General features: G+C 56.8%; 3 protein-coding genes across 5 annotated transcripts in view; 1 reads left to right on the forward strand and 2 right to left on the reverse strand.

The window, feature by feature from the left end:
* Positions 1 to 757: 757 nt before the first annotated feature.
* C18H12orf76 (chromosome 18 C12orf76 homolog) lies at positions 758 to 2,761 on the reverse strand. The gene is made up of 2 exons (XM_053959792.1): positions 2,602 to 2,761; positions 758 to 2,497 (listed from the first exon to the last, which is right to left on the reverse strand). Exons 1-2 carry the CDS (start codon positions 2,708 to 2,710, stop codon positions 2,412 to 2,414), a joined length of 195 nt encoding a protein of 64 aa, XP_053815767.1. The 5' UTR covers positions 2,711 to 2,761; the 3' UTR covers positions 758 to 2,411.
* Positions 2,762 to 5,163: 2,402 nt separating this feature from the next.
* Positions 5,164 to 11,440, reverse strand: LOC128797343 (sodium-dependent serotonin transporter-like). The gene is given in 14 exon segments (XM_053959783.1): positions 5,164 to 5,334; positions 5,336 to 5,548; positions 5,550 to 5,618; positions 5,620 to 5,750; positions 5,962 to 6,061; positions 6,151 to 6,282; positions 6,843 to 6,955; positions 7,049 to 7,176; positions 7,451 to 7,554; positions 8,483 to 8,617; positions 8,805 to 8,943; positions 9,075 to 9,294; positions 9,385 to 9,519; positions 11,266 to 11,440. Coding segments are annotated over 14 exon segments (1,965 nt in total).
* Positions 11,441 to 16,213: 4,773 nt separating this feature from the next.
* SGSM1 (small G protein signaling modulator 1) overlaps positions 16,214 to 23,781 on the forward strand; it is a 36,065-nt gene continuing 28,497 nt past the window's right edge. For all 3 annotated transcript variants that reach the window (XM_053959770.1, XM_053959771.1, XM_053959772.1), the window contains exons 1-2: positions 16,214 to 16,241; positions 16,336 to 16,379. In XM_053959770.1, coding sequence (XP_053815745.1) covers positions 16,223 to 16,241; positions 16,336 to 16,379 — 63 coding nt within the window. In that variant the 5' untranslated portion in view covers positions 16,214 to 16,222. The remainder of the gene's footprint in view (positions 16,242 to 16,335; positions 16,380 to 23,781) is intronic.

The raw sequence follows: 23,781 nt of genomic DNA on the forward strand, positions 1-23,781 counted from the left end.
GTGACATTATCATCTGTGAAATTCTCCAAGGTAGTTTTGGCTTAGTGTGAATCAGACACAATCCCCAGAAGCACTTTTTGGACATTTTCAGCCAAGTTTTGAGTCTCCCTGCCTTGAAAAGGGGGAATCAGTAGAACACAGACGTTAAGGCAGTGAAAAGCAGAAAACCCTATTAATTTCTCTCTGCATCTTCTTGTAAGAGAGGGGCAGAGGGTTCTGAGTAGGTTTAATATTAAAGGCCAAGACTGTTGTGTAAACAGTCCAACCTCTCTCTCTGAGGCAGCTTGAGGCTGATGTAGGAAAGAGAAGCTCAGAGTTACAAACACCTGTAGCTTCTAAAACTATAACCAGCTTTAAAAGTTCTTTAAGTTGATGCTGTTAGTTCCTGAAAGCAAGACTCTGTGCTTTTTTGTGCTTTTGACCCCATTTCTAGGCTTTTTACATCAGCAATTCATGATTTTCTTTATTTGGAGACCCTTCTTACACTGCTTTGGCTGAGTTTTGATTCATAGCTGAGCTGCTGGGAACTGTACAACCATTATAGGACGTGCTTCTGTTGTGCTGTTAAACGGCTCCTTGCTGACAAACATCCATGGAAACATTCTCCCAGCACTGCCATCCTGTTCCCTGCCTTCCCCCAGCACTGCCATCCCATTAAAAACAAGGTAGGAGCCATGAGGGGACCAGAGGTGGGAAATCAGGACAGCCTCACCCCTTTCCAGCCCAGTTAATAGCAAACAGCACAGCCGTGAATAAATAAGAGCCTGGATTGTTTACTGAGCGTTTTATTTGTACAAAGAGGCATAGCAGGGAGTGAGGAATGAGAGCAAACAGGAATTTTGCTCCTGGGAATGCAGAGCTGGGGCTGGGAGCTTCACCATCCACCCCCACAAGCAGCACAGGCTGCAGGCCAGGCTTCACAGCGATGAAGGACCGAGAAAAATCAGAAACACAGGAATCGGTGAGCAAAAGGAGGAGCAGAAAGCAACAGAAAGAACAGTGCTGCCTTGCTGCCTCACTCTTGGATTAACAGCTCCATCTGTTCGAGGCCAGGCTCACTCTTGTCATTTCTCAAAACAAAGAAAATCCCTGTTCAATGCCAGCACTCGATGTCCTTGAAACAGAACAGAAAACACCTCAGATGCAGCACAACGGCTTGAGAACAGGTCAACAACAATTGTTCTGGAAGTTACATTTTAAAACTCTAAATAAATTACTAAGCAAAACACCCCTATGTTAAATATCAAAGTAATAATTAGTAAAATCCAGTTACTACTTGTAGCAGTGCAAAACAAAATAGCAGCATTCGTATGGAAGTGGGATTCAGTGTAAACACTCGTTACTGAAACTGCATAAAACGGGTCTGGCTGGAGCTCAAACTCTTCCAGAGCATCTGCCTGGCTTGCAGACCTTTGGAGGCTCCTGTTGCCAGGAGGACAGTGACCAGCACATGCTGGAATCCCTCACCTGCACCCCAGTTCCCAACAGGTTCAGCAGGGCTGGTTTGATGGGAGGTTATTTGGGGCGTTTTAGCCAGGAGTTAAAGCAAATAACGTTGGGAATGAGAAGCCTGGCTTGGGAAAACTACAGCAGGATCTGGTCATGCTTCAGTGTTTCTGCTCAGAGGTAAGAACGGCCCAGACCCTTCACCCACTGCTGGCTGGGTCACTGAGCTTTTACCTTTGGAGTATTTTTGAACGGGACCTTAAAGCTCATCCTGTTCTACCCCCTGCCCTGACAGGGACACCCCCCACTACCCCAGGTTTGCTCCAAGCCCCATCCAACCCAGGGCTCAGCGTTCAAAGAAGGACCTGAATTAATCAGAAAGCAAAAAGTAGACGCGGTGTGACTGAGCACGTGGAGCTGCTCCTCGGACAATGTCCCCCGTCTCGCCCTGTTCTTGTGCCAGCCCAGGCCTGGCTCCCTGCACGCCCCGGGGATGCTCTCGAGCACACGGGGTCGGATCAGCCTCGCCAAAACGCCGGGATTTGGGAGGCAGGCGCGCTGCTCAGACCCTGCTCCGAGCCAGGCGGGTTCGCTGCGGACACGCCCCAGGAGCTCCAGGAGTCTGTTTGCTGAGGAAGGGGGTGATTTCCAGCACCCGGCCAGACCACTGCTGGAAGCCATATCACGATGGAGCCATGTGATAGAGCACGGGCAGAGATGGGTGAAAAGCCGCACTCGCATCCTCAGGGCATCCCCAGCAGCTGACGGGAGCGGCGGCAGGACGGTGGGGACCGGAGCGGTGGTGGCACGGATGGGAGAACCTGCTGGGACCGGAGCAGTGCCGGGACGGCGGGTACCACACGGGAGGACCGGCAGGACTGAAGCGGAGCTGGGATGATGGATGCCAGCTGGGATAACCGGGCGGGATGCAGCATTCTCTCGATGCCCCGGCGGGTCCCGCTCCGCTACCGCCGCCGGACGGGCCGGTAGACACAGATGGCCATGAGGATGATGGTGAGCAGGAGAGCGCTGAGGATGCTGCCCAGCAGCACTGCGGCCAGAAGAGAAAGAACATTCATTAAACACTCCCCGAGCAACTCCCGAGCCCCCGGCCGGGTCGTGGCGGGGCCATACCCGGTGCCCCCCGCTCCTCACCCAGGTTCTGGTGCTGCAGCACAGCGTAGGGCCGGCTGCGCTCCGCCGGGCCCGGGGACAGCGGGGACAGCGGGGACAGCGCCCAGCCCCGCGCCGCCGCCAGCCCCATCGCGCCGCGACACGCCACGGAGCCCGCCGGCCCCCGGGCTTTGTGAGCCGGGCCCGGCCCTGCCCCTTCCTGCCGCCCGCCCCGCCCCGGGACCGGCCTTCCGGGGGAGCGGGGCGATGGAGCGGCACCGGGAGCGGCACCGGCACCGGGAGCGGCACCGGGAGCGGCACCGCCCCGCGCCCGCCCGGGACAGACCCGCGCGTTCACCCCGCGCGTCCCTGCACCCCCGTGGGCATCTTCTCCCCCCAGCCCCGTGTGTCCCCCCCCAGCCCCGTGTGTCCACCCCCAGCCCCCGCCGTCACGAACGTGCGTTCTTTTGGGTGTTTTATGGGCCCCAAACACCGAGGATCGGTGATGCTGCTCTGGGAGCTACGGGAAGCCACGGCAGGTGGCTGATTCACACCGGCCCAGGGATGCCTCTCCCCGACCCAGGATTTGGTTTTAAAATGAGATATATTGGGGTCTTTCCCTCTTCAGATGCCCGTTCCCTGGATCCCCAGGGATGGGGCGGTACCGACCTGCCCGGCTTCAGCAGCACCTGGGACCCACCCCCGGGCTCGGGCGATTCCTCCGCCGGATTTTGGATCTTTGTAGCAGGACAAGGCGTGTCTGAACAGCCACAGCCCCCCGTGCCCCCCAGCCCAGCCCGAGCCCTGAGCCACGCGCGGCGCTCCATGAACACAGCACGGCGAGCTCCGGCTCCTCTCCCTCCTCTCATCTCCGAGCATCGGCATCAGCTTTATTTTCCAAACACTCCCGGCTCAGCTACAGACATGCACGGGGGGGCGCGGGCACCTCCGAGCGAGGCAATTCCTCCGTCTGCTCCGGGAGTTGGGCTTCTCCTCCAGCCCCGGGCGTTTGGCCGCTCGGCTGCCAGCCCAGGGGCCGCAGCGCTGGTCCCGTTCTCCCTGCTGTGGTTTTCCTGCCAGCAGCGAGAACGGGCTCCGCTCCGCCGGGACGTGCCGCCGGTGCCGCTCCCACCGGGATGCTCGTGGAGATGCCAGGCGCGGTCCGCGGCGAGGAGGGCGATGGCAGCTGCCCCGCCGCTGTGCCAAGGAGGGAGCCCGAGCGCTCTCCGTGTGCCCCGGCCGTGCCACCGCGCTACAGGACGGGGGCCATGCCCACCCCCTCTGCCTGGGGGGCCCGCATGAGCTTCTCGGGCCGAATGCAGACGGCGAGGCGCTGATTGAGAGACAAAACACCGCGCGTTTCCTTCCTGCCGTGGAGCCGCGCTCCTCCGAGCCCTTCCCAGGGCAGCTCTCCCGGTGGGATTTAATTGCCACTCGAACAGGGATGCTGAGGATGCGGCTGCCCGGCTCCCCAGGCTCGGGCTGACCCGAGTGGGGTCCCTGCCCACCCCAGCCCACCCAGGAGCCCTGGGATTGTCAGTCCTGCTCCTGACCTGCTTGAGGGACCCTGGTGTCCAGACGAGCTTGTACACCATGTAGAGGGGGATGCAGATGAAGGACGATGCTCCGATGAGGAATCCCACTGAGATGCTCCACTCGGGGTACTGGTACTCAAAGAGGGTCAGGGGTGGCTGGTCCAGGAGGGAGCTGATGACTATGAACTGCAAGGAGCAGAGCCACAGGGGCCTCGAGTCCTGTGAGCAGTTTGGGCCTCTCACACCAAAACAGATATGGAGGGGCTGGAGTGTGTCCAGAGAATGGAACAGAGCCAGGGAAGGGTCTGGAGCACCAGGAGCAGCTGAGGGAGCTGGGAAAGGGGCTCAGCCTGGAGAAAAGAAGGCTAAGGGAGGATTTTCTATCTCCCCACAACTCCCTGATAGGAGGGTGCAGCCAGGTGGGGGTTGGGCTCTGCTTCCAGGGAACAAGGGACAGAACCAGAGGAAATGGCCTCAAGTTGTGCCAGGTTACATTGGACATCAGGGAAAATTTCCTCACCAAAAGGACTGTCCAGCCCTGGCACAGCTGCTCAGGGCAGTGGTGGAGTCCCCATCCCTGGAGGGCTTTACCAGATGTGTGGGTGTGGGCCTTGGGGACATGGGTTAGTGATGGCCTTGGCAGTGCTGGGTAATGCTTGAACTCTTTGATCTTTTCCAACCTAAATAATTCCCTGATCTCCCCAGCCCTGGCACTGATGGCAGCTCACCCCATAGGTTATCAGGACACAGGGATGGAACGAGATGATCTTTAAGGTCCCTTCTAACCCAAACCATTCTGTGATTCCATGATTCTACGAGCACCCTCCACATCCTGCTGCTCCCCCTGTCATCCCAAATCCCAGCCAGCGTGGACACCACAGGGACATCTCCCAGACTGCCACCCCAGGCTGGGTGAGGGCTGGGGGCCTCTGTCTAACAAGCCCCGTGAGCCGGTGGCCTGCGAGGGCTGCTCAGCCCCGTGCTGAAACAAAACCATTTGCTGTGTGCTTTGATGATAATACTCCTCTCTTAATAACCAGGGCAAAGTGCTTAGAGCCATAATTAATCCTCACAAGGCCTCTTCTCCTGCAGATCCGGTGAGATGAGACCCCTCTGCTGACGGCAGCCTTTGAAGTGCCGTGGGAGCTGGCATTTCAAAGGGACAGATCCAGCCCAGCACATGGGAGATGGACCCGTGGCCGGCCCTGCCAGGCATGCTGCGTGCTGGGAGGATGAGCTTGCACCTGTGTGAGCAACCAGCTTTGCCCTGGAGCTGTGGAAAAGGCTGGAAAATGAACTTCCAGCTCCCTTTCTCGGTGAGGTCCTGGGGCTGTGGGCACTGTGGCAGTGCCCGTGGCTCGAGCAGCAGCATGGGGAGGGCTGGCATGAGGTCCCACAGCCCTGTCCACTCTCCTGGCACCTTGGTCACCTCGTGTGGGTGAGAGGGGAGTTGTCCATGGCACGGGGAGCTGGGCAGCAGAGGGGAGTGGCTGTCCTGCAGGGTGTCCAGAGGGACAGCGATGAACTTGTCTGTAATTTGGCCATGGATACTCACCGCCAGCAAGGCAGGGCTGATGGCGACCCAGCACAGCTTCCAGAAGAGCCCCGGGGTGAAGCCCAGCATGGCTTTGACATCGTGGGAGAACCTCTGGATCCCTGCCAGAGGAGAGAGCCCTCACAACCCCGGGATCCCACTGGGGACGTGGGGTCAGGGACATCCACACGGACACAGCGCCCTCTGTTCCCATCCCAGCCTGGCCAGGAGCCACACACAGGATCCAGTGCCTGGGATTTCCCCTCCTGTGCAGGGCCACACACCCGTGTAGGTGCCCACGGAGTATTTTCCACGACAGAGGCAGTTTCTTACCATAAAACCAGGAGACAGCGATGGTTTCCAGCAGCACCACTGCCAGGATGGAGCAGCCGGCACCGAACTCCTCCAGCAGCTTCACCACGTAGGCTCCCCCCTGGAGCAGCAGGAGGAGGGGGAGGCTGCAGACCCCAGGGGTGAAGGAGGGGATGGGGGCCAGGGCAGGGTGGTGCCAGTGGAACTCACGTAGGTGAGGGTGCTGAGAGAGCCCAGGAAACAGACTGTGATGAGGCCGAGGACGAAGAGCTCCCGTCGCCCTGCCAGGACCTGGGGGTACTCGTCCATCACGGCCGTGATCACGGCCTCCAGGCCTCCAAACTGCAAAGGAAATGCTGCTGTGGGATGGGGAAATGGGATGTGGGGACAGCCCTGCTCTCCAAGAAAATCTGCATGGCAGAGCGGGGATGTCCCATCCCATCCCATCCCATCCCATCCCATCCCATCCCATCCCATCCCAACCCATCCCATCCCATCCCATGGCCATAACTCGCCTTGTCACCTGTCACCCTGTTCTTTTAAAAGTTTTAAAGTTCTTTTAAAAATTTTCTATACCTTCTGATGTTTACATATTTCTACTGGAGTTTTCACGCACTGTTCATGTAAATAATAATTGTTTTACACTCGTCTTTGTGAGAAGAGAGAATTGATAGACTGTTAGTTTAACCAGTGTAGTTGGAGAGGTGGCAGTTTCATCCTCCAATCCACTGACACTTTTAGAATTCCATATATTGTGAGGTCAGAAATAAAACTTCTTCTTTTTCCTTTTTCTTTTTCTTCTTGTTTTAACGGAAACAGAGTGGCAGTCACCCCACTATCAGCCATGGGACATGGCCACCCCCGGTCCCTGCTGGGGACACAGCTGGACTGTCCCCTCCTACCGTGCTGTCCAGCCCCAGGGTGATCATCATCAGGAAGAAAATGATGGCGAAGAAGGTGGATCCCACCATGTTGGCAATTGCTTCAGGGTAGGTGATGAAGAGGAGGCTGGGCCCTAGGAGGGGACACTGGCTTGGTTGGCCGTTCCCTGGCACAGCCCTGGGGGTGGGAATTCCCTTGGGGAAGAGGCTGCTGGAGGGAGGAGAACCTTTATCTCTGGCGACATCCTCCACCTCCACGTCCCTCATCTCGGCCATGTAGCCCAGCACGGTGAAGATGACGAAGCCTGAGAGGAAGCTGGTGAGGCAGTTCACAGCACTGGTGACCAGCGCATCCCTGGAAGGCAGAAAGGAGGGAGAGACCCCACTCCAGGTGAGCCCTCACCCCGCTCCAGCTGCCCTGGCCTTCCCCCACTCCCGTTCCCTCTCCTGGCCCGGCACACCAGAACCATCAGAGAAATGGGGAAGGATGCCCAGCCTGCAGCCACAGGGACCAGGAGCTCTTGGCATGTGGCAGTGGGGACCAGGAGCTCTTGGCATGTGGCAGTGGGGACCAGGAGCTGCCAGAACGTGCCTCCACTGCAGCTGTGCCCACTGGGATGGAGCCTCACCGGTAGCAGTTGTTGTGGAAATGGTTGTAACTGGCCAGAGCAAGGAGGACTCCAAATCCAGGGCCCAAGGAGAAGAAAATCTGTGCAGCAGCATCCACCCAAACCTGGAGGGAGAAACAACAGGAGGATGGGCAGGGCAGGAGGTCCTTGGGGCCGGGATGGAGCTGGGAGGTGCCCCACAGTTCCAGTGGCATGGACACCCCATGGCACAGGGTGGGGCTGTGCTGGCACAAGTGTGCAGACCTCCTCTCCTGCCTGCCCCGTGCCCCCAGGAGATGTCCTGGGGCCCGAGGAGCTGCTGTGGCATGGAGTGAGCTCATTCCCACCCTGGGGTCCTGCAGCAGCAGTGTCACCCGTGCTCGCCCACGCTCGGAGCAGGGATGGATGGAGGGGAGCCCCGAGCCTGCCGTGCCCACTCCTGCCTGGCACATTCAGTGCTGGCAGCACGGCCCTCATTACCTTTAATGAGAATTCTCAAGTGCTGCCTGGTAATTACCCACAGGAAGCCCATTGTCAGCCCAGGGGGGAGCGCAGCACAAACAAAACCGGCCAGAATGAGATGGGTGATTCGATTATGGATTTACATTTCCAAGAGCCCGTCCAGGGCGCCTCGTTTCTGTGGGAACAAGGGCCCCATTGCCCTGTGGTGGGGCCAGACCCGTGGGCAGGGTTGGCTGGGTGTCCTGGGGAGGGGCTCTGGGTGCTGCCATGCTCGGATGGGTGGGTGGGTGTCCTGGGGAGGGGCTCTGGGTGCTGCCATGCCCGGATGGGTGGGTGGGTGTCCTCTGGAGGGCTCTGGGTGCTGCCATGCCCAGATGGGTGGGTGGGTGTCCTGGGGAGGGGTTCTGGGTGCTGCCATGCCCGGATGGGTGGGTGGGTGTCCTGGGGAGGGGTTCTGGGTGCTGCCATGCCCGGATGGGTGGGTGGGTGTCCTGGGGAGGGGTTCTGGGTGCTGCCATGCCCGGATGGGTGGGTGGGTGTCCTCTGGAGGGCTCTGGGTGCTGCCATGCCCCAGGTCCTACCCACACTCACTGCGGTGCTCAGGAGCTTGCCCCAGTCCGGGCGCAGGTAGAAGACAACCCCTCTCCAGGCTCCAGGCAGGGTGGCCCCTCGGATGAGCAGGATGAGCAGGACGACGTAGGGCAGCGTGGCTGTCACCCACACCACCTGGGGGGAGGCAGCTGTCACCCCGTGTCACCACCAAAGCCCCGTGTTGGGCTCACTGGGGGTGGCCTCAGGGGCAGGGGCTGATGAGGAGGTGACGTTCCCTCTTCCACAGTCAGGTGGGTGGCAACATCCTACCAGGTGAGGGGTCCCTCCTGCCCTGGCAGGGCAGTGCTGGAGCTCTCCTCACCTTCCCGGAGGTTTTCACCCCTTTCCACAGGCTGAAGTAGACGATGGTGAAGATGAGGAAGAGGCAGAGGAGCAGCTGCCAGCGGATCCCCCCGATGTCATACAGACCCCCGGATTTCTGGATCTCCAGGACCTTCCTCCTGCAGGCAGGGATCCCCACGGCTGGGAGCAGGCTCAGCCCCAGGCAGGGAATCCGTGAGCTCCTCAGGAGCATTCCTTGAGGGGGCTCTGGGACGTGCCCAGCTCACACCATCCACATCTGAGCACTTACGTGTAAAACTCCTCGGCGGGGGACCTGGAGAAGTTGGTCCAGGTCACGTTGCTCTTCCCAAAGTAGTTGGTGCAGTCAGGGGTGTTCCAGGGGTTGTCACAGCTCGCCCAGGGCAGGGTGCCCGAGAAGGACGAGTAGAAGTAGTAGAGAGCCCAGGCAATGATGGTGTTGTAGTAGAAGGAGACGTAGAGGCCGATGATGCAGATGGCAAAGCCGATGCCTGGGAAAAGCAGGATCGGGCTCAGCCCTGGGACACGGCTGTGGGGACCCGCTGGGGGTCCCGGTGTCACCCCAGCTGGGGGTCTCTCACCTTTAAAGATGGGGCAGATGCGCTTCCAGATGGGGATGGCACCTGTCCTGTGGAACTGCCCCAGGGCCAGCTCCATGTAGAAGAGGGGCACCCCCCCAAAAACAGCCATCAGCGTGTAGGGGATGAGGAAGGCTCCTGCAGGGTGGGGAGCAGAGCAGGGTGAACAGCAGGCTGCCAAGGGACCACAGCATTGTTACCTCCCTCCCTCCTTCCCTTCTGGCACTGCCCCAGCAGGTTTGGATGTGTTTGTGAGAAGCTTTGGGAATGATCTGGTCAGAGGAGCTCAGAGATGTGAGACCCTGCTTGGTGTTGCAGCTTCCCGGGCTCCCAGGACAGCCCTGCTGGAGTCCCAGCCCTTGCTGGGGAGGCTCCATTTGGCCAGGATGGAACAAAGAACCACAGAAACCATTGGGGTGCAGGGAGGGGACACCCAGCACCCCTCAGGTCTGGAAGAGTTTTGGAGGAAAATCTGACTGAATATGCACAGCCACCCCAAGACACATAATTAGTGCTGTAATCTGCATTATTCATAACATCCTCGTTTTTACTGGGGCTGCACTTGTACCCCATGGAGCTTTTGGAAGTGGAACTGCTCTCTGAGTTCTGCTGGGATTAGTTAATTGAACCCCCACGGCTCCTCCCTGTGACAGATGTGAGTGTGGTGCACCCCAACATTCCCAGTATCCCCCAAAACCCCAGCACCTCCATCTCTAGCACCCCCAGCACTCCCAGTATCCCCAATATCCCTGTCACCTCCAGCATCCCAAATGTCCCCAGCACCCTCCTGCAGCCCCCCTGTCTGCCTGGCAGGACTGGCCCAAGAGGACCAAGTGTTTTCAGTGTTTACATTCCAGGCAGAGCCCGGGTTGTGGGTGAGCCCAGTGCTGCCCATCCCAGTGTTCCCCCTCCATGGGGCTGTGCTCCCCCAGAGCTGCCCCCTGAACTCCTCACCCTCCCGTGTGTGTGGGGCAGGTGGAAACCTCCCACCTGAAGCACAGGCACGCAGAGGGGCTCAGCTCTGCTCCCAATCCCACAGGAGCAACTCGCAAATAACTGTGTTTCAACGTGGGCACCTGGGATCCACAGTTTTGCCTTGAGTATGGAACTAATTATCTCTTTCTAATTTTCCCAAGCAGTAGAGGATGCTCCCCGAAAGCCAACTTCGGCAATTAAATCCACTGCGCTTTCCCAAACAGAAAAAAATTCTCATCCTTCCTTTTTCATTTCCATGTGAGGGGGATTTCTATCCTGCTCCATTCCAAGCAATTTATTTAGCTGTCATTTACTGAAGGTTTTTTTTTCCTTCGTGGTGTTTCTGTGTCTTTGCTTCCCATTGATCCCTCAAAGCTGGGGCTGCTCGTGAGCTCCAGCACTGCCAGCCAGGATCCACAGCAGGAGGGTGGGATGCTCATGAGGATGATTTTAAATTAGGAGCCATCCCAAAGGGGAGCTTCCCAGAGTGCCAAGATCATGAAGTGTGTGAGCCTCCCAGCCCAAATTTACAGATCTTAATCCTTTTTTGCAGTTTGGACCATGCTAATTTTCCCTTTGTGATCCCAGAGCTGCTAAGGCACCTCTAACCCCACTGGGAAAGGGGGGAAAGACCAGGAACAGAGGGAAAGACCAGGAAAGGAGGAAAGGACCCTAGGGAAGGAGGATGGAGGGAGTGGAGGAGGATTTTGAATGAAGAAAGACACAAACAGAAAAGAGACAGATGTCGGGAGAAGTTGGGTCAGTCTTTAAACCGCCCTGTCTGAAGTGGAGCAGCTGGAAACAAAGGAGAAGAAACAGTGAATTCTTCAGGGTGGGAAAGGTGGAAAACGAGGAAAAAGACATCTTTTCTCCAAAAGGAGACTTAAATGAGCCCAGTGGTGTCCTTACCCCCTCCGTTCTGGTAGCAGATGTAAGGGAACCGCCAGACGTTGCCCAGATCGACGGCGAATCCGATGACGGAGAGGAGGAAATCCATCTTTTTGCTCCACTTGTCCCTGGGGTGGGTGTGGGGGTTTGGGGGTGCAGGGCTGGCGGGGGGACCCAGGCAGGGCTGCTCTGCCATCCTGCCACCCCGGCAAATCCTGCAGGATTCAGGCTGAGTAACTTGGGAAGGATTTCTGTGTTGCTGATGACAGATCCGAGGAGGGGAGGGTCAGGCTGACTGCGCTTCCCCACCTCCCGCTGGAAACCCACGGAGGCACGGAGAGCAGCCGGCAGGGAAACAGAGCCGTGCTCTGATCAAAGGCAGCCGGGGAGAGCAGCCCCCGAGCGGGGGGACCAGCCTGACCCTGCAGGGACCGGCATCATCCCACAGGGGCCAGCCTGACCCTGCAGGGACCGGCATCACCTCACAGGGGCCAGCCTGACCCTGCAGGGACCGGCATCATCCCACAGGGGCCAGCCTGACCCTGCAGGGACCGGCATCATCCCACAGGGGCCAGCCTGACCCTGCAGGGACCGGCATCAACTCACAGGGGCCAGCCTGACCCTGCAAGGACCGGCCTGACCCTGCAGGGACCGGCATCATCCCACAGGGGCCAGCCTGACCCTGCAGGGACCGGCATCATCCCACAGGGGCCAGCCTGACCCTGCAGGGACCAGCCTGACCCTGCAGGGACCGGCATCACCTCACGGGGACCAGTCTCACCTTGTGTGAATAAACATCACCCCGTGGGTCCCACCCAGGGGAGGGGATTCCAGCTCAGTTTTTGGGGCTGAGGTGGTAAAATGGGATGGTGTTTTCTCCTTCCTCCTGACAAATCCTTATTTCTCTCTCCCTGGTGTGTTTTGCTAAGGAGGTGACACTGATGCTTGCAGGGGAGATTCGGGAATCATGGAGTGGCTTGGGATGGAAGGGACCTTTAAAGGTCATCTCATCCATCTGGGCTCGACAGGTCTCTCTGGGGTGTGAATTGCTGGGGAAAAGCCACACAAAAGTGAAATAACTTTCACAGCTGAGCTGTGACCAGGAGGGGATGGCAGCATCCCCAAAGCCACCGCTCTGCCCTGTGACAGCTTCACAGCAAAATTCATCGCAGTGGAACGTGTCTGTGCAGGGCTTGCACAGACCTGGGGTCACCGGGTTCTCCCAGGGCCTCCAGCCCCGGCTTTCACAGCCTTTCCCATCTTTAATTAAAAGAAACTACAGGAGGGATGGAGCCGGAGCTGCGGCTCCAGGGCCATGGCGAGCGGGTTGCTGTGACAACGTGACGCAGCTGCCCGGCACGGGAAGCCTCTGGACACTGTTAATCCCTCAGGCACACACACAGGGACCCGTTAGAAACCTCCAGTTAAAAGCACATTTAAATTTTTGTTTTGTTTTGTTTATGTCTGGCCCTGGCTGCTTTGGCTGTCATAGAATGGAATCACAGAATCATGGAATTGCTTCGGTTGGAAAAGCCTAAAAGTGGGTCCAGTCCTGTCAGTCCCTCCACAGGGTGGGCTGCACTCCACCTTCTCCCTCTCCACTGTGGAACCTGAAATTATTGTGGCTTTAAGATGAAATAATTGTTATTTGAACACCTCTCCTGTGAAATGCAGCAGTTTTCTGCTGGTGGGATTATGTGGTGCCACGAGGATGTTCCCCAAAAAGGGGTTGGGGGGGGGGCTCAGGGTGGTCCCCGGGGTGGGGGGGAGCGAGCAGAGGTTGGGGGGTCCCAGCACAGCCCCTCCATCATCCCCTGCTCCTAAACCTGGTGTGGCTCCCCCTGAGCCCAGCCCCAGCACACAGGTGAGGGAGAGTTAATCTGCTGTGGTTTGTAGGGGATTTGTTTCCCTCCTGGCACTTTCCAGAGCTGTGCATCCCAACCCTTCAGCGCGGGGGTGGAGATGAGAGCAGAGGCTGTGGGGGCTGCCAGTGGGGCCGCCCTTGTCCCGGTTTTGGGATGAAGGGGAGGAATCCCCGCTGCCTGCGGAGCGTGCCGGGGGAGCAGGGTTTAACCCCCTGACCAAAGATCATCTCGAGGGGTGAATAACAGAACTGAGGCAGCTGCTGCCCCAACAACTGTGAAAAATAGTAGAGAATAGAGAATAGAGAATAGAGAATAGAGAATAGAGAACAAACTCTTTCTCTGCTGCTGGCCCTTCTTTTCTCTGGGTGGTTTACGTGGGATGCTCGATGGGACAAATGGGAGACCTCTCTGTGTCCATGTCCTGCCCTTGCTCAGGAGGGCTCAGCAGATGGGCTCAGGCACGGCCAGGTGTCTCAGGGGTCTGTGGGGTCTGCGGGAAGCAGGGACAGCCCCCAGCATCCCTCGAGCACTGGACAGGGACCCCTTTCCCGGAGTGAAGTAGCGGCTGTTCAAACTCTGGTGTCCGTTTCAAACTAAGCTCCTTTCTCTCCTGAAGAGTCTCTTGTTTCCCTCACACCGGGCTCTTAAATCACACCCAGAGGGTGTGCCCCAGGAGAGGCAGAGCTGGGCCTGCAGGAACGTCCATGGCCGGAGCTATTCCCACAGCCGCTCCCAGCCGGAGCCGTGCAGGGTTTGCAGCGCCGGGATGCGCACGCTGCTGTCTGGGAGCTCGCTGTGCTCAGGCACGGAGCGGGGCACGGCGGATGCCCCGCTCCAGCCCAGGGCTGAGCCGAGCCGTCGGTTCAGTACCTCCATCCCTGACAGACCCCCCCGGGCTCGCTGGGCAATGAGCCGTGAATGCTCCCGGTGCTCCCGTCCCGCTGCCCCCTCTCCCTGTGCCGCTCATGCGGCTGCGGCTCCCCCGGCAGCGGGGCAGGGCCGCGCTGTCAAATCGATCACGGGAGAGCTTTGAAATCTCCACGTGTTTTCAGAAGCTGCAAGGTGGAAAGAGCTGCTGGAGATGGGAGGAAGGCAGGGGGAGAGGTGTCTTGGGGACATCATGGAATGGTTTGGGTTGGAAGGGTCCTTAAAGATCAGCCAGTGCCACCCCCTGCCATGGGCAGGGGCACTTTCCACTGTCCCGGGTTGCTCCAAGCCCCACCCAGCCTGGCTTGGGCACTCCCAGGGATCCAGGGGCAGCCACAGTTTCTCTGGGCACTCTGTGCCAGGGCCTCAGCACTCACAGGGAGGAATTCCTTCCCGATATCCTGTTTCTACACCTGAGACATCATGGTCAGACAGTCTGTGCGCTGTCTCAGCCATTTACTTCTGCTTTTTCCCTGTTATTTTCCTTATTCAAAGCACAAATAAATTCAGACTGAAACTTCAGAGTTTAAATCCAACTCAAATCAGATTTAAATTTGAATATCATTTGCTTTAGAAGTTGTTTCTAAACACCATGATGGCTTGATCAGCAGAATGCTTTTATCCCACCTGCTCATCCGTGCAGGAAAGTGCAGGGGAGTGAATTGTGGTCTTAAAACAGCTATCCTGTTTAAGCCTCAGAGGCAGCAGTGGGAAGTTTAATTTAATTAGCATGATACTCAGAGATGTAACTTAATCACATTAAGTATAGATCAACGTGCTCTCATTTAAGCTCTCCAAGCTCCAGAAAACAGGGGCCAATCGTCTCCCACCTGGCTTTAATCCGGGGAGAGGCAGAATTTTCTAAGGAAAAGGAACCAGCAAGGCTTGGGGGGAGCTTGTCCCTGTGCTTCTTTCAGACGATTTTCTCCCAAAGTTCGGGGCCCCATCTGGTCTGGCAATCACATTCCCCCGAGTTACATTTGTGTTAAACGGGTATTTAAAAAGCAAATAAAGAGCGAAAAGCAAACAGAGTACACGGAAATGCGGGTATGGCCCAGGCTTCCTCCTGGCCCCTGGAAGTTACAGAAGGGACCGAATTCGGATGAATCCCGAGGCCAGAGCTCCCTCCTGCTCTCCTGCCAGCCTGGCCAGTGGAGGGATCCATTGCGATGATGGTCCCTGCTGTCACCAGGGCCACCGAGGAGGAGCACGGAGGAAAAGCTCCGAGGCAGAGGATGCAGCCCAGCCCTGGGGTCAGCCAGGGGGGCTGGCGGGGGTGCGGCCGTGTCCCTGCCGTCCATGGCGGGACTGAGTGCCGCTGGCAGCGGGGCCAGGCGGGGCCGTGCCGGTGGCCTCGCTGCCCTGGCACCACCGCGGTTTGTAGTTATTGGAAACTGGACTGCGGAGGAGCCAGGATGCTGTTTCTATGGAAATGTCCTGGAACAGTAAACCAGGGAAGGGGAAAACAGAAGAGATGGTAATGGAGCTGCAGGCAGGGCACTCTCCGAGGGGCTGTGATGGTGTGATTTTGAGAGGAGGCGTTGGGGGTCTCTCTGGTCGTTGTCGCCTTCCCGCTGTGCTGGAGCTCGCCGGAGCGGGCCTGGATGGCTCACGCCTGAAAGGACGTGGTTGTTTCACCCCTGCGAGGAACGCCCTGTCCGAGGCCGGACACTGCCCCAGCCGTCCCCATGTGCGGGGACACCCCCAGGGCTCTCCCCGCCCCGTGTCACCCAGCCCCGCCGCCGCCGTCCCCGGGCACCTGGGGGCTGGGCCGGGGGTGCGGGAGCCTGGCTGGGATAACGGGAGTCAGCTCTTGGGGGGCTGGTGGCGACACCGGGAGCTGGGGGACGGCTGCGACCGCACCATGGGACCGATCCCGGCTGAGACCCGGGCGAGAGCACCGGCCCGGACCCGGTCGCCTCTCGGGGCGCTGCCGGGGATACCGGGGCTGCCGTCGGTGCCGGGGGTGTCGGGGCTACGGGGCGAGCCGGGGCTGCGGATGCCGGGAGTACCGTGGATGCCGGTGCCGGGGGTACCGGAGCCGCGAGTACCGGGGTGCCGGTGCCGGTGCCGGTCGCGGATTGGCGGCGGCGGCGGCCCCTCCCCGGCGGGGCGGGGGGCGGTGCGGCCCGGCGGGCCCGGCCCGGTGCCCGGCAGTCTGCGGGCGCTGCGGAGCGAGCGCGGCCATGGCGGCGGCCCCGGCGGGTACGGCGGGCGGGGACCGCGACCGGGGACCGGCACCGGGGGTGGCGGGGCAGGGCCGCACTAACGGGTCTCTTCTCCTCGTTTCTCCCCGCAGAGGCGGAGACCCGGCAGCGGCTGCTGCGCACCGTCAAGAAGGAGGTGGGTGCGGGACCCCCGGGAGCAGCCCCGGCCCGGTGCCCGCGGGGAGCGGCGGCTCCTGCCCGGGGGGAGCCCCGGGCCCGCCCGCGGCATCCGCTGGCTCCGCTGCTGCTGCTGCCGCGGGGTTCAGAGCCCCCCAAAAACCAGCCCGGAGTGGGGCCGAGAGCCCACCCTGGCGCGGTTGCGGGTCCCGGGGGGCGGAGAAGCATCCCTGCAGCGCCAGTGCCCGGCATCCTTGGAAAATCGCCTTTGGCTGCGGGCAGAGCACGCCACAACTTGGGATTTTCCGCAGGGAAAAGGGGCGACTCCCGGTGCTGCATCCTTCCCTTGGGAGCGGGGATGGGACGAGCCCTCCCGCAGCACGGCGCTCCTTTGGCAGGGCGGGGGGCAGCGGCTGCTGGGGGCCCCGGCCGGGAAAAGGGGGGCCCCAAATGTGTGTGCCCGGTGCTGGGTGATGGCGTTCCGCATCTCGCCGTGCTCCCCCTTCTCGGGCATCGTTAACTCTATTAGTTTGTGCGTTGTTTTATGCTGAGCTGCCTGGAGCTCCGTGTTTATGCCGCGTGTCACACCTGAGCCGACGGTCCATCGAGGCACGGAGCCGCGTCCTGCCCGGTGCTGGAGCGCAGGGTCACCGGCAGCGGTTGTCATGTCCTGCCCACGCTCTGTCCCCGCAGGTCACCTCCCGGGATGCCGGAGGGGGGGAGGTGTGTGGTGTTTTGTTCCTGCTGTTACGGGCATCTCGCTCTCGGGTTTACAGGCTCCCGGGGAGTGGAAGACACTGCTTGGAGTCGGGAGAAGCAGAGCCGTGGGTGGTGGGTCTGGGGAGGGTGACAGCGCTGCCCATCCAGACCACGTCCCACCTTTAATCCTGTGCCGGGTGTGGTGCTAAGGAATACCACCGGTTGCCTCAGCAACGGCTATTAAACCAGGAAAAGGGTATGACATTTATTTAGCGTTTGTGGATAGAGCTGCCATCTCATTATTACTGTCTGTGGCAGCTCCTGAGTGCAGAGGCAGCTGCTGCAGGGTGGGAGCCAGGGCTGCTCCTGGCATCCCCCAGAGCCTCTCCTGTGCTGGCCTTCAGTGCCCGGCTTTGCTGGCTCCCAGGGGAAAGTGGAGCTGGTACCTCAGGGGGCAGAGCTGGGGCTGGTTCCGGCCCTTCTGCTGGCTTTGGGGGAGATAATGTGGGTTTGGTGAATGTGGGTAAAGCCTGAGGGAGGGAGGGAGGGGTGTGTGGGGAAAGCCCTCCTGCCCTGTGAAGTGCCACCACGGTGCTGTGAGCTGGGTGTTTGACACACTCCGGGCTCTCTCCAGCAGCCCCTTGGTGCTGACACAGAGCAGAGGCTTTTTCCTGGTGATCCCATTGCTCAGGATGTTGGTGTGGGTGTGGGCTCCCCGCAGGTACCAGGTGGTTGCCATTCCCTTGGGATTTGCCTTCCACTTGCCCTTCCACTCCTGCTGGAAGTGCTGAGCTTGGACAGGGGCTGGGTCCAGCGATGGGGGCTGTGGGTGGGGGAATTCCATGGAAGACCTGTGCTCTCCACCTGGGCTTTGCTCTGGCAGGAATGAAAAACCTGGGGAAACATGATCCTGTAGGTTATGGAGTTAATTATTCAGCACCATCCCTGAAACCAGGAGCAGGTGGGGCATTCTTGTGCCTGTTGCTCTCTGCTCATGCTTTTGGTTTTTCTTCCTCTTCTAGGCTGACCTCAGGTTAAGTCAGGAGCTTGTGCAGACTCCAAGGAGCAGTAGAAAGGGCCAGTTGCAGAAATTTGGGGTTTTTTCCCCCCCCACTCTCAGAATTGTAACCTTTCCCAAACCTGTATTATTCTCATTTCACGAGGCCACGCCTGGTTTTGCTCCAGCCAGGGCCCTCAGTGCAGGCGAGCCCAGCTGAGAACAGGGACAGGCAGGGCTGTCCTTGGGGAGCTGTGCCACGTCTGTCACCCCAGGGCCATAACTGACGAAGACAAACACTGGGAAGAAGGTCTGATCCGAGCAGGGACAGAAACAATAAACTGGAATTAGCCAGGGCACTGAGCAGCCCTCAGTATTTGGCTGTTGCCATGGTTAAGGCATTGGGCTCTGGAGAAGTCCTGTGCTGCAGTGGATGTGCAGGTTGAGATGAGCTGTGTTATCTGTCACCATCTTCTTCCTACCCCCCAACCCCATATGGCCACACTAAATCAAACTAACCCTGGAAGCTGAAAATTGACTGTTTGTCAGCAGGCTGCAAGGGAAGGAGTGAAGTCTGACTTTGTGAGGCATCCTGTGTCCTGTTATGCAGGATAAGCAGCATGGCCAACATTCTCTGATTTTTTTTAGAGCTTTTATCAGATGAAAAGAGTTTTTTTTTTTTTACTGACCCAGCAATACCCAGGTTTGGAGGGATGTGGGTTTTCAACTAGGAAATAATTCCCCTTGTAACTAGAAATATTCTCCTCCTTTTACAAGTTTTGTTTTGCATAGAGGCAAGTCCTGAGGTCTGTTTTCAGCTCCCTCCAGGCAGCTGCATGGCACAGAGGAAGGGAAGCAGGTGTTACCTGTGCAATCCCACCTGCACACGTGTCCCTGGAATGTGAGCTGAGTGGTGTGTGAGAGCAAACAGTCATCTGGGTCTTTCTTCTGCAAAAACTTAGTTTATGTTTAACTTGCCACTCAGGAAGCAGCTCTGAGTCTTTACTCATCTTTACTGTTGAACCTGGATTGAACATTTTGCTGCCTGTTCTTCGAATTCTTTCAAATGTTGGGGTTGACCACAGCCTGCTTGTCTTCTGCCAGATATATTGTTTATTTTTCAGTAGCTGGAATGGTTGTCACTGTGTAGCTGTTGACTAATTCCTTCATCATGTGTCACAGGAACAGCAGTCAGTCTCTTCCTCCCACCCTTTCAGAGAAGCCCCTGCTTTGCAGCCACGTTGCCTGGTTTGTTGCTAAATAACACAAATGACTGGTAAGACCAATGGTTTTGCAGCTTGGGTTTGTTTTTCTGTGTGCCTGCTATTCCAAAATATCAGATTGCAGGCATCAGTGCCAGCTATTTCATTCTGGATGGGTAGAAAATTGTAAATTAATTTAATGTTACTAGGATTTGAAAAATTAATGTTGAGAGCTTTAAGTGTTCTCAAGGCCAGTTTATTTAAAAAAAAAAAAAAAAGGGAAAAGGCCTTTGTGTAGCTGTTAAAAGTGCTCAGGCAAGATAAGGATGAGGATGATGAGCTGCAGGTTGGTAATGAAAGCTGCTGTTGGCAGAGGGACCCTCTGATGTCTCTCAAGCACCCAGGGCAGCCTTTTTCAGATATTTCTGTACCAGGAGGGAACAGAGGGCCCTTAATGCAGCATTTCTCGATTGCCTGCATCGATCTGCCCTGAAGAGCAGCACTGATCACTGGGGACCACTTCCTCTCCTTTCAAAGATAAAAGCAGGGCTTTGCACAAGAGCTCTCGTGCTGCAGAAACCCCAGGCTTGAGCCTTCATCCCCAGAGCAGGTTTTGTGCTGCTTTCTCCCTTCCTCACACCCTGCCTGGGCCAGGGGACCCTCTGTCCTCTGCTGCCAAGTTATCCTGCCCTCCTCCCGCCCTGCATCCTGGCTGTTGCCATGGAAATACCTGGCTTTGCTCAGATTCGGGACTTCAGGGCAATTTGGAGCTGGAAGTTGCCCTTGGTTCCAGCATCATCCTTTGCCGTGTTTCAGTGAATCCAAAAGACTCATCAGGGTGACTTCACTACCTGGGAAAAGCTCTGGGATGTGGTGAGAACAGAGCCCAGCTTGGAGGCTGGGTGTGCTGGAAACACAGAAATTACTAAAGTTTGCCATAAATGTTTCCTTAAATGTCTGTAGTGAGCATTTACAGCGAGCAGTGCCCACAGATGGCGTGGAAATGTGCCTTTGACAAGCACAACAGGAATAGAACCAGCTATAACGTGATCTCAGGCAGCTTAAATTAGTGTTGTAAGCAGGGATTTTTGGCCAAAAGTTGATGCTCTGTGAAGAAAGTCTGCTGCAAAACGCTCTCAGCAAACACACGCGGCTGGGATCACCCCTGTGTCCCCCAGGCTGCAATGTTGCATTATGGATCCTTCCATTAATATATTTTAAATTCATTTTCCAGCAAACTGCACAACTATTCAGAGTTCTTCTCCTCCCTTATCCCCCAAGGAGCCTCACCCCAGTCCCCAGCTGTGAGCACAGGTGGTTCCTGGGGAAGGGCTGGCCTGGAATTCCCTCCTGTGTGTCACGTGGAGGATCCCTCAGCTGCAGGAGGTGCCATATTTTATTCAGCAAGTGGTCATAAATAATTAAATCAGACTTTTAGAAAAGCCAGAGGTCTCAGTGGGCTGGAGGGTGATCGATGTTTCCGAGGCAGCAAGAATAGGGAGCTGCCAAATGGCTTTCAAGGCAAGTGCCTGGTGCCATCAGAGCTGTCCCTGTGCTGTCCCCTCGTGCCAGGGGCCACCAAAATGTCTCTGGGTGTAAATGGTGCCTGTGCCCTGCAGCTGGGGGTGTTTTAACCGATGCCAGCACAATTAATTGGGATTTTTATTTTAATGGCCAGCCAGTGAACTCTTGGAGAAGTGGCAGAGCGTGGCTGCAGCTGGTGGTGGTGCTGAGCAGTGTGTCTGGCACCTGATTTTGGGATCATCAGGGTGTTTGCTGCTGGAGAGATGAGGAAGGCAGGAGAAACAGGAAATCCTGCAGCACGGCGTTTGAAAATGTGAATTTTATCAACAAGGCTGCTAAAAAAGGGCGTTGTAGCAACAAGGCAGGCAACAGGCAGACATTTCATTTTCAAATGAGAAGATAAATCTGGTTGGTGAGAGGTTTCAGTCTGAGAAGTTTCTGCTTTAGCTCCAGCATGGGCAATGTGGTGAAATATCCCAGGATTTCCATCCAGCATTCCCTGCACACAGAGACTCCTGTGGGCACCAGAAGGACTTGGGGTTTGGAAAAATGTCTTTGTGCCCTGGAGCTGAGCAGAGATTCTGCACTTTCTTTGCCGTGGACACCTTTGGTACATCCAGCAAAACCAGGCTTCCATTCCTGCTGGGAAATATCCCACTGCAGTGCAGGGGAGGCTGTTTGTCCTTGCAAATGCAGCCCTGCCTGGGGATGTCCTGATGTTGCATCTCAGTGATCCTTCAGCATTCTGTAGCACCTGAGAAGTGACAGTGCTGCAGTGCTCCATGGAGCATGGGGCGCTGCTTCCTGGGGAGCTTTTTCATGGAAAGAGACCTTGGCTGGGAGAAAAAAAATTGCAGGAGAGCTCAGACTACAGCAGGGAATGCCCACATGCACTCGTTGCACCAAAACTGAAAAGGAAAATGGGATTTTTTTTTTTTTTTTTTAAGTGCAAGAATTAACTTCAAACACATAATCAAAGCAGTGATGAGAACGCTGATGAGAATGAGAAAGCTCCAGCTTGGAAAATAATTTGAAAAGCAAATGTGCAAAAGCAAATCAAGTTTAAAGCCTCTTTCATCAATGGATTGGGTGGTTTTGGTTTTTTTTTTTTTGCTGTTTGTTTGATGGCTTTGGAGGGCTTGATGGTTATCCTGGGCCAGGTGGATTGAACAGGAACAGTGAACCTGGAAGTGCTGGGTGAATGATTGGGCTCAATTATCTTGGAGGTCTGTTCCAACCTAAACAATTCCATGATTCCCTGATGAATTCCATGGTTCTGAGGGGGCATAGGCAGTGCAGCTTCCTGGCTCTGGTCCTGCAGCATCTCACCCACCTGATCTGACAGCCTGTGTACAGGTGGATGTTCAGAAGGAGCAGGAGACACCCCCATCTCCATCCTCATCTCTATTTTTAGCTGTAAATCCTTTGGGTTTGGCTTGGGATGCTCTCCCACTGCTTCGGCTCCAGTGTGGGGCTGCTGTGCCACATGTTTTGCTCATCCTGGTGTTTTTTGGTGCTGGATTATGGCAACCAGGCCCATTCCTGGATCTGGTGGCCAGGAGCATCCCCACAGCTGCCCTCAGCCTTGGCAACGTGAGCGAGCTCGACCCTGGAACAGGACTGGGAAAAGGATCTCCCTGGGGACTCTGTTTGCATCTGGCTGGCTGTAAACAATTTCACAGAGTTATGAGCATGGCCAAATAGACAGGAGGTGCTGTGCATCCACAGAAATGCCTTCATAACCAGTGAAAGGCTTTGCAAGGGGCAGGAAAAGAGACTGCAAATGATCCAGAGTACAGGTTCTATAGGGAAAAATCTGACCAGGTAGAACCAGTTGTGAGTCAATATTGCCCTGGACTAATTAAACCTGCAGTTCTTGGTGTGCTCCTGGTCCCTGCACCTCGGTGGTGGCTGTGGCTGTGATAATGTTTGGCTTGTTCCAGCAGTGTAAATGACAGCAGGGTTGGGTGACAGCAAAGCTGGACTTTGGATGGTGCATATCCCTGGGAATTTTGTAGCAGAGAGGTCTAAGCCTTCATCCTTCATCCCTCCCTGGACACGTGAGGGTTTGATTTCCAGGGGGACTTGTCCTGTGCTCCCAGCTGGAGCCAGGGGGACTGTTTGTGCTGTTGTGGAATACTTGATGATATTCCTCTCGAGTTTACCTACAGCTGAATTATTAGTTGCTGTTTTAATTTCCTTTCTAATAAAAGGAGAGCAAACATCTCATTTCCCTAGGCTGGCATGAGATCCAGAGTGGGCAGCTTCATCTGTTGGGATTGTTCTGGCTACAATCTGAGAATTAGCATCAAAATGCAGCACATTCAGAGGCTGTTCAAGTCTTCTCTGTGGAGGGAGCCAAGGGGTGTCACAAATCCCCTGGCAGATCCCAGCTGTGCTCCTGGTGGTCCCAGCTGGCTGTGGGGAGCCTGCTCCCAGTGGGAGAGTCCTTTGGGACAACAGCACGGGAGATCTGTCAGGAATTTTGGGGTTCTCTGGCTCTGAGCTGTCCTACAGATGCCAGCTGTGTCTGTTGGGGCAAATGTAAGGTGCTTTTGTTGGGAAACTTTCTTGGTACGTAGAGAAAGTTGGGATCTCTTGGCTCCATTCCCTGCAAGTGTTGATTCTGTTCTCTGGAAGTGCCAAGGCCAGGTTGGACGGGGCTCGGAGCAGCCTGGGCTGGTGGAAGCTGTCCCTGCACTGCAGGGGGGTGGAATGGGATGAGCTTGAAGGTCCTTTCCCACCCAAACCATTCCAGGATTCCAGGATATCCCTTGTTGTGTGTTATGAGGCCATGTCTGTCTGGCCTCTCCCTGCTGGGGCTGCTGTTTGTGTTTGTCACACACCAGGTGAGTGCCCTTGTTGCCCTTTCCACTTCCAGTCCTTTAGACTTGATTTATTTTAGACTTGATTTATTTTTAGTGTTACAACCTCATTCAACGCAGTGCAATTTTTTTGCTTGTTTGTTTTTTTTTTTTTTTTTTTTTACTTTTAATGAG

Source organism: Vidua chalybeata, chromosome 18, assembly GCF_026979565.1.
Source record: "Vidua chalybeata isolate OUT-0048 chromosome 18, bVidCha1 merged haplotype, whole genome shotgun sequence".
NCBI lineage: Eukaryota > Metazoa > Chordata > Aves > Passeriformes > Viduidae > Vidua > Vidua chalybeata.

Coding starts and splice junctions, on each gene's coding strand:
- C18H12orf76 (XM_053959792.1), bottom strand. CDS start 2,710: ATGGGGCTGGCGGCGGCGCGGGGCTGGGCGCTGTCCCCGCTGTCCCCG. Junction 2,498..2,601: donor GCTGCAGCACCAGAACCTGG/GTGAGGAGCGGG, acceptor TTCTGGCCGCAG/TGCTGCTGGGCAGCATCCTC.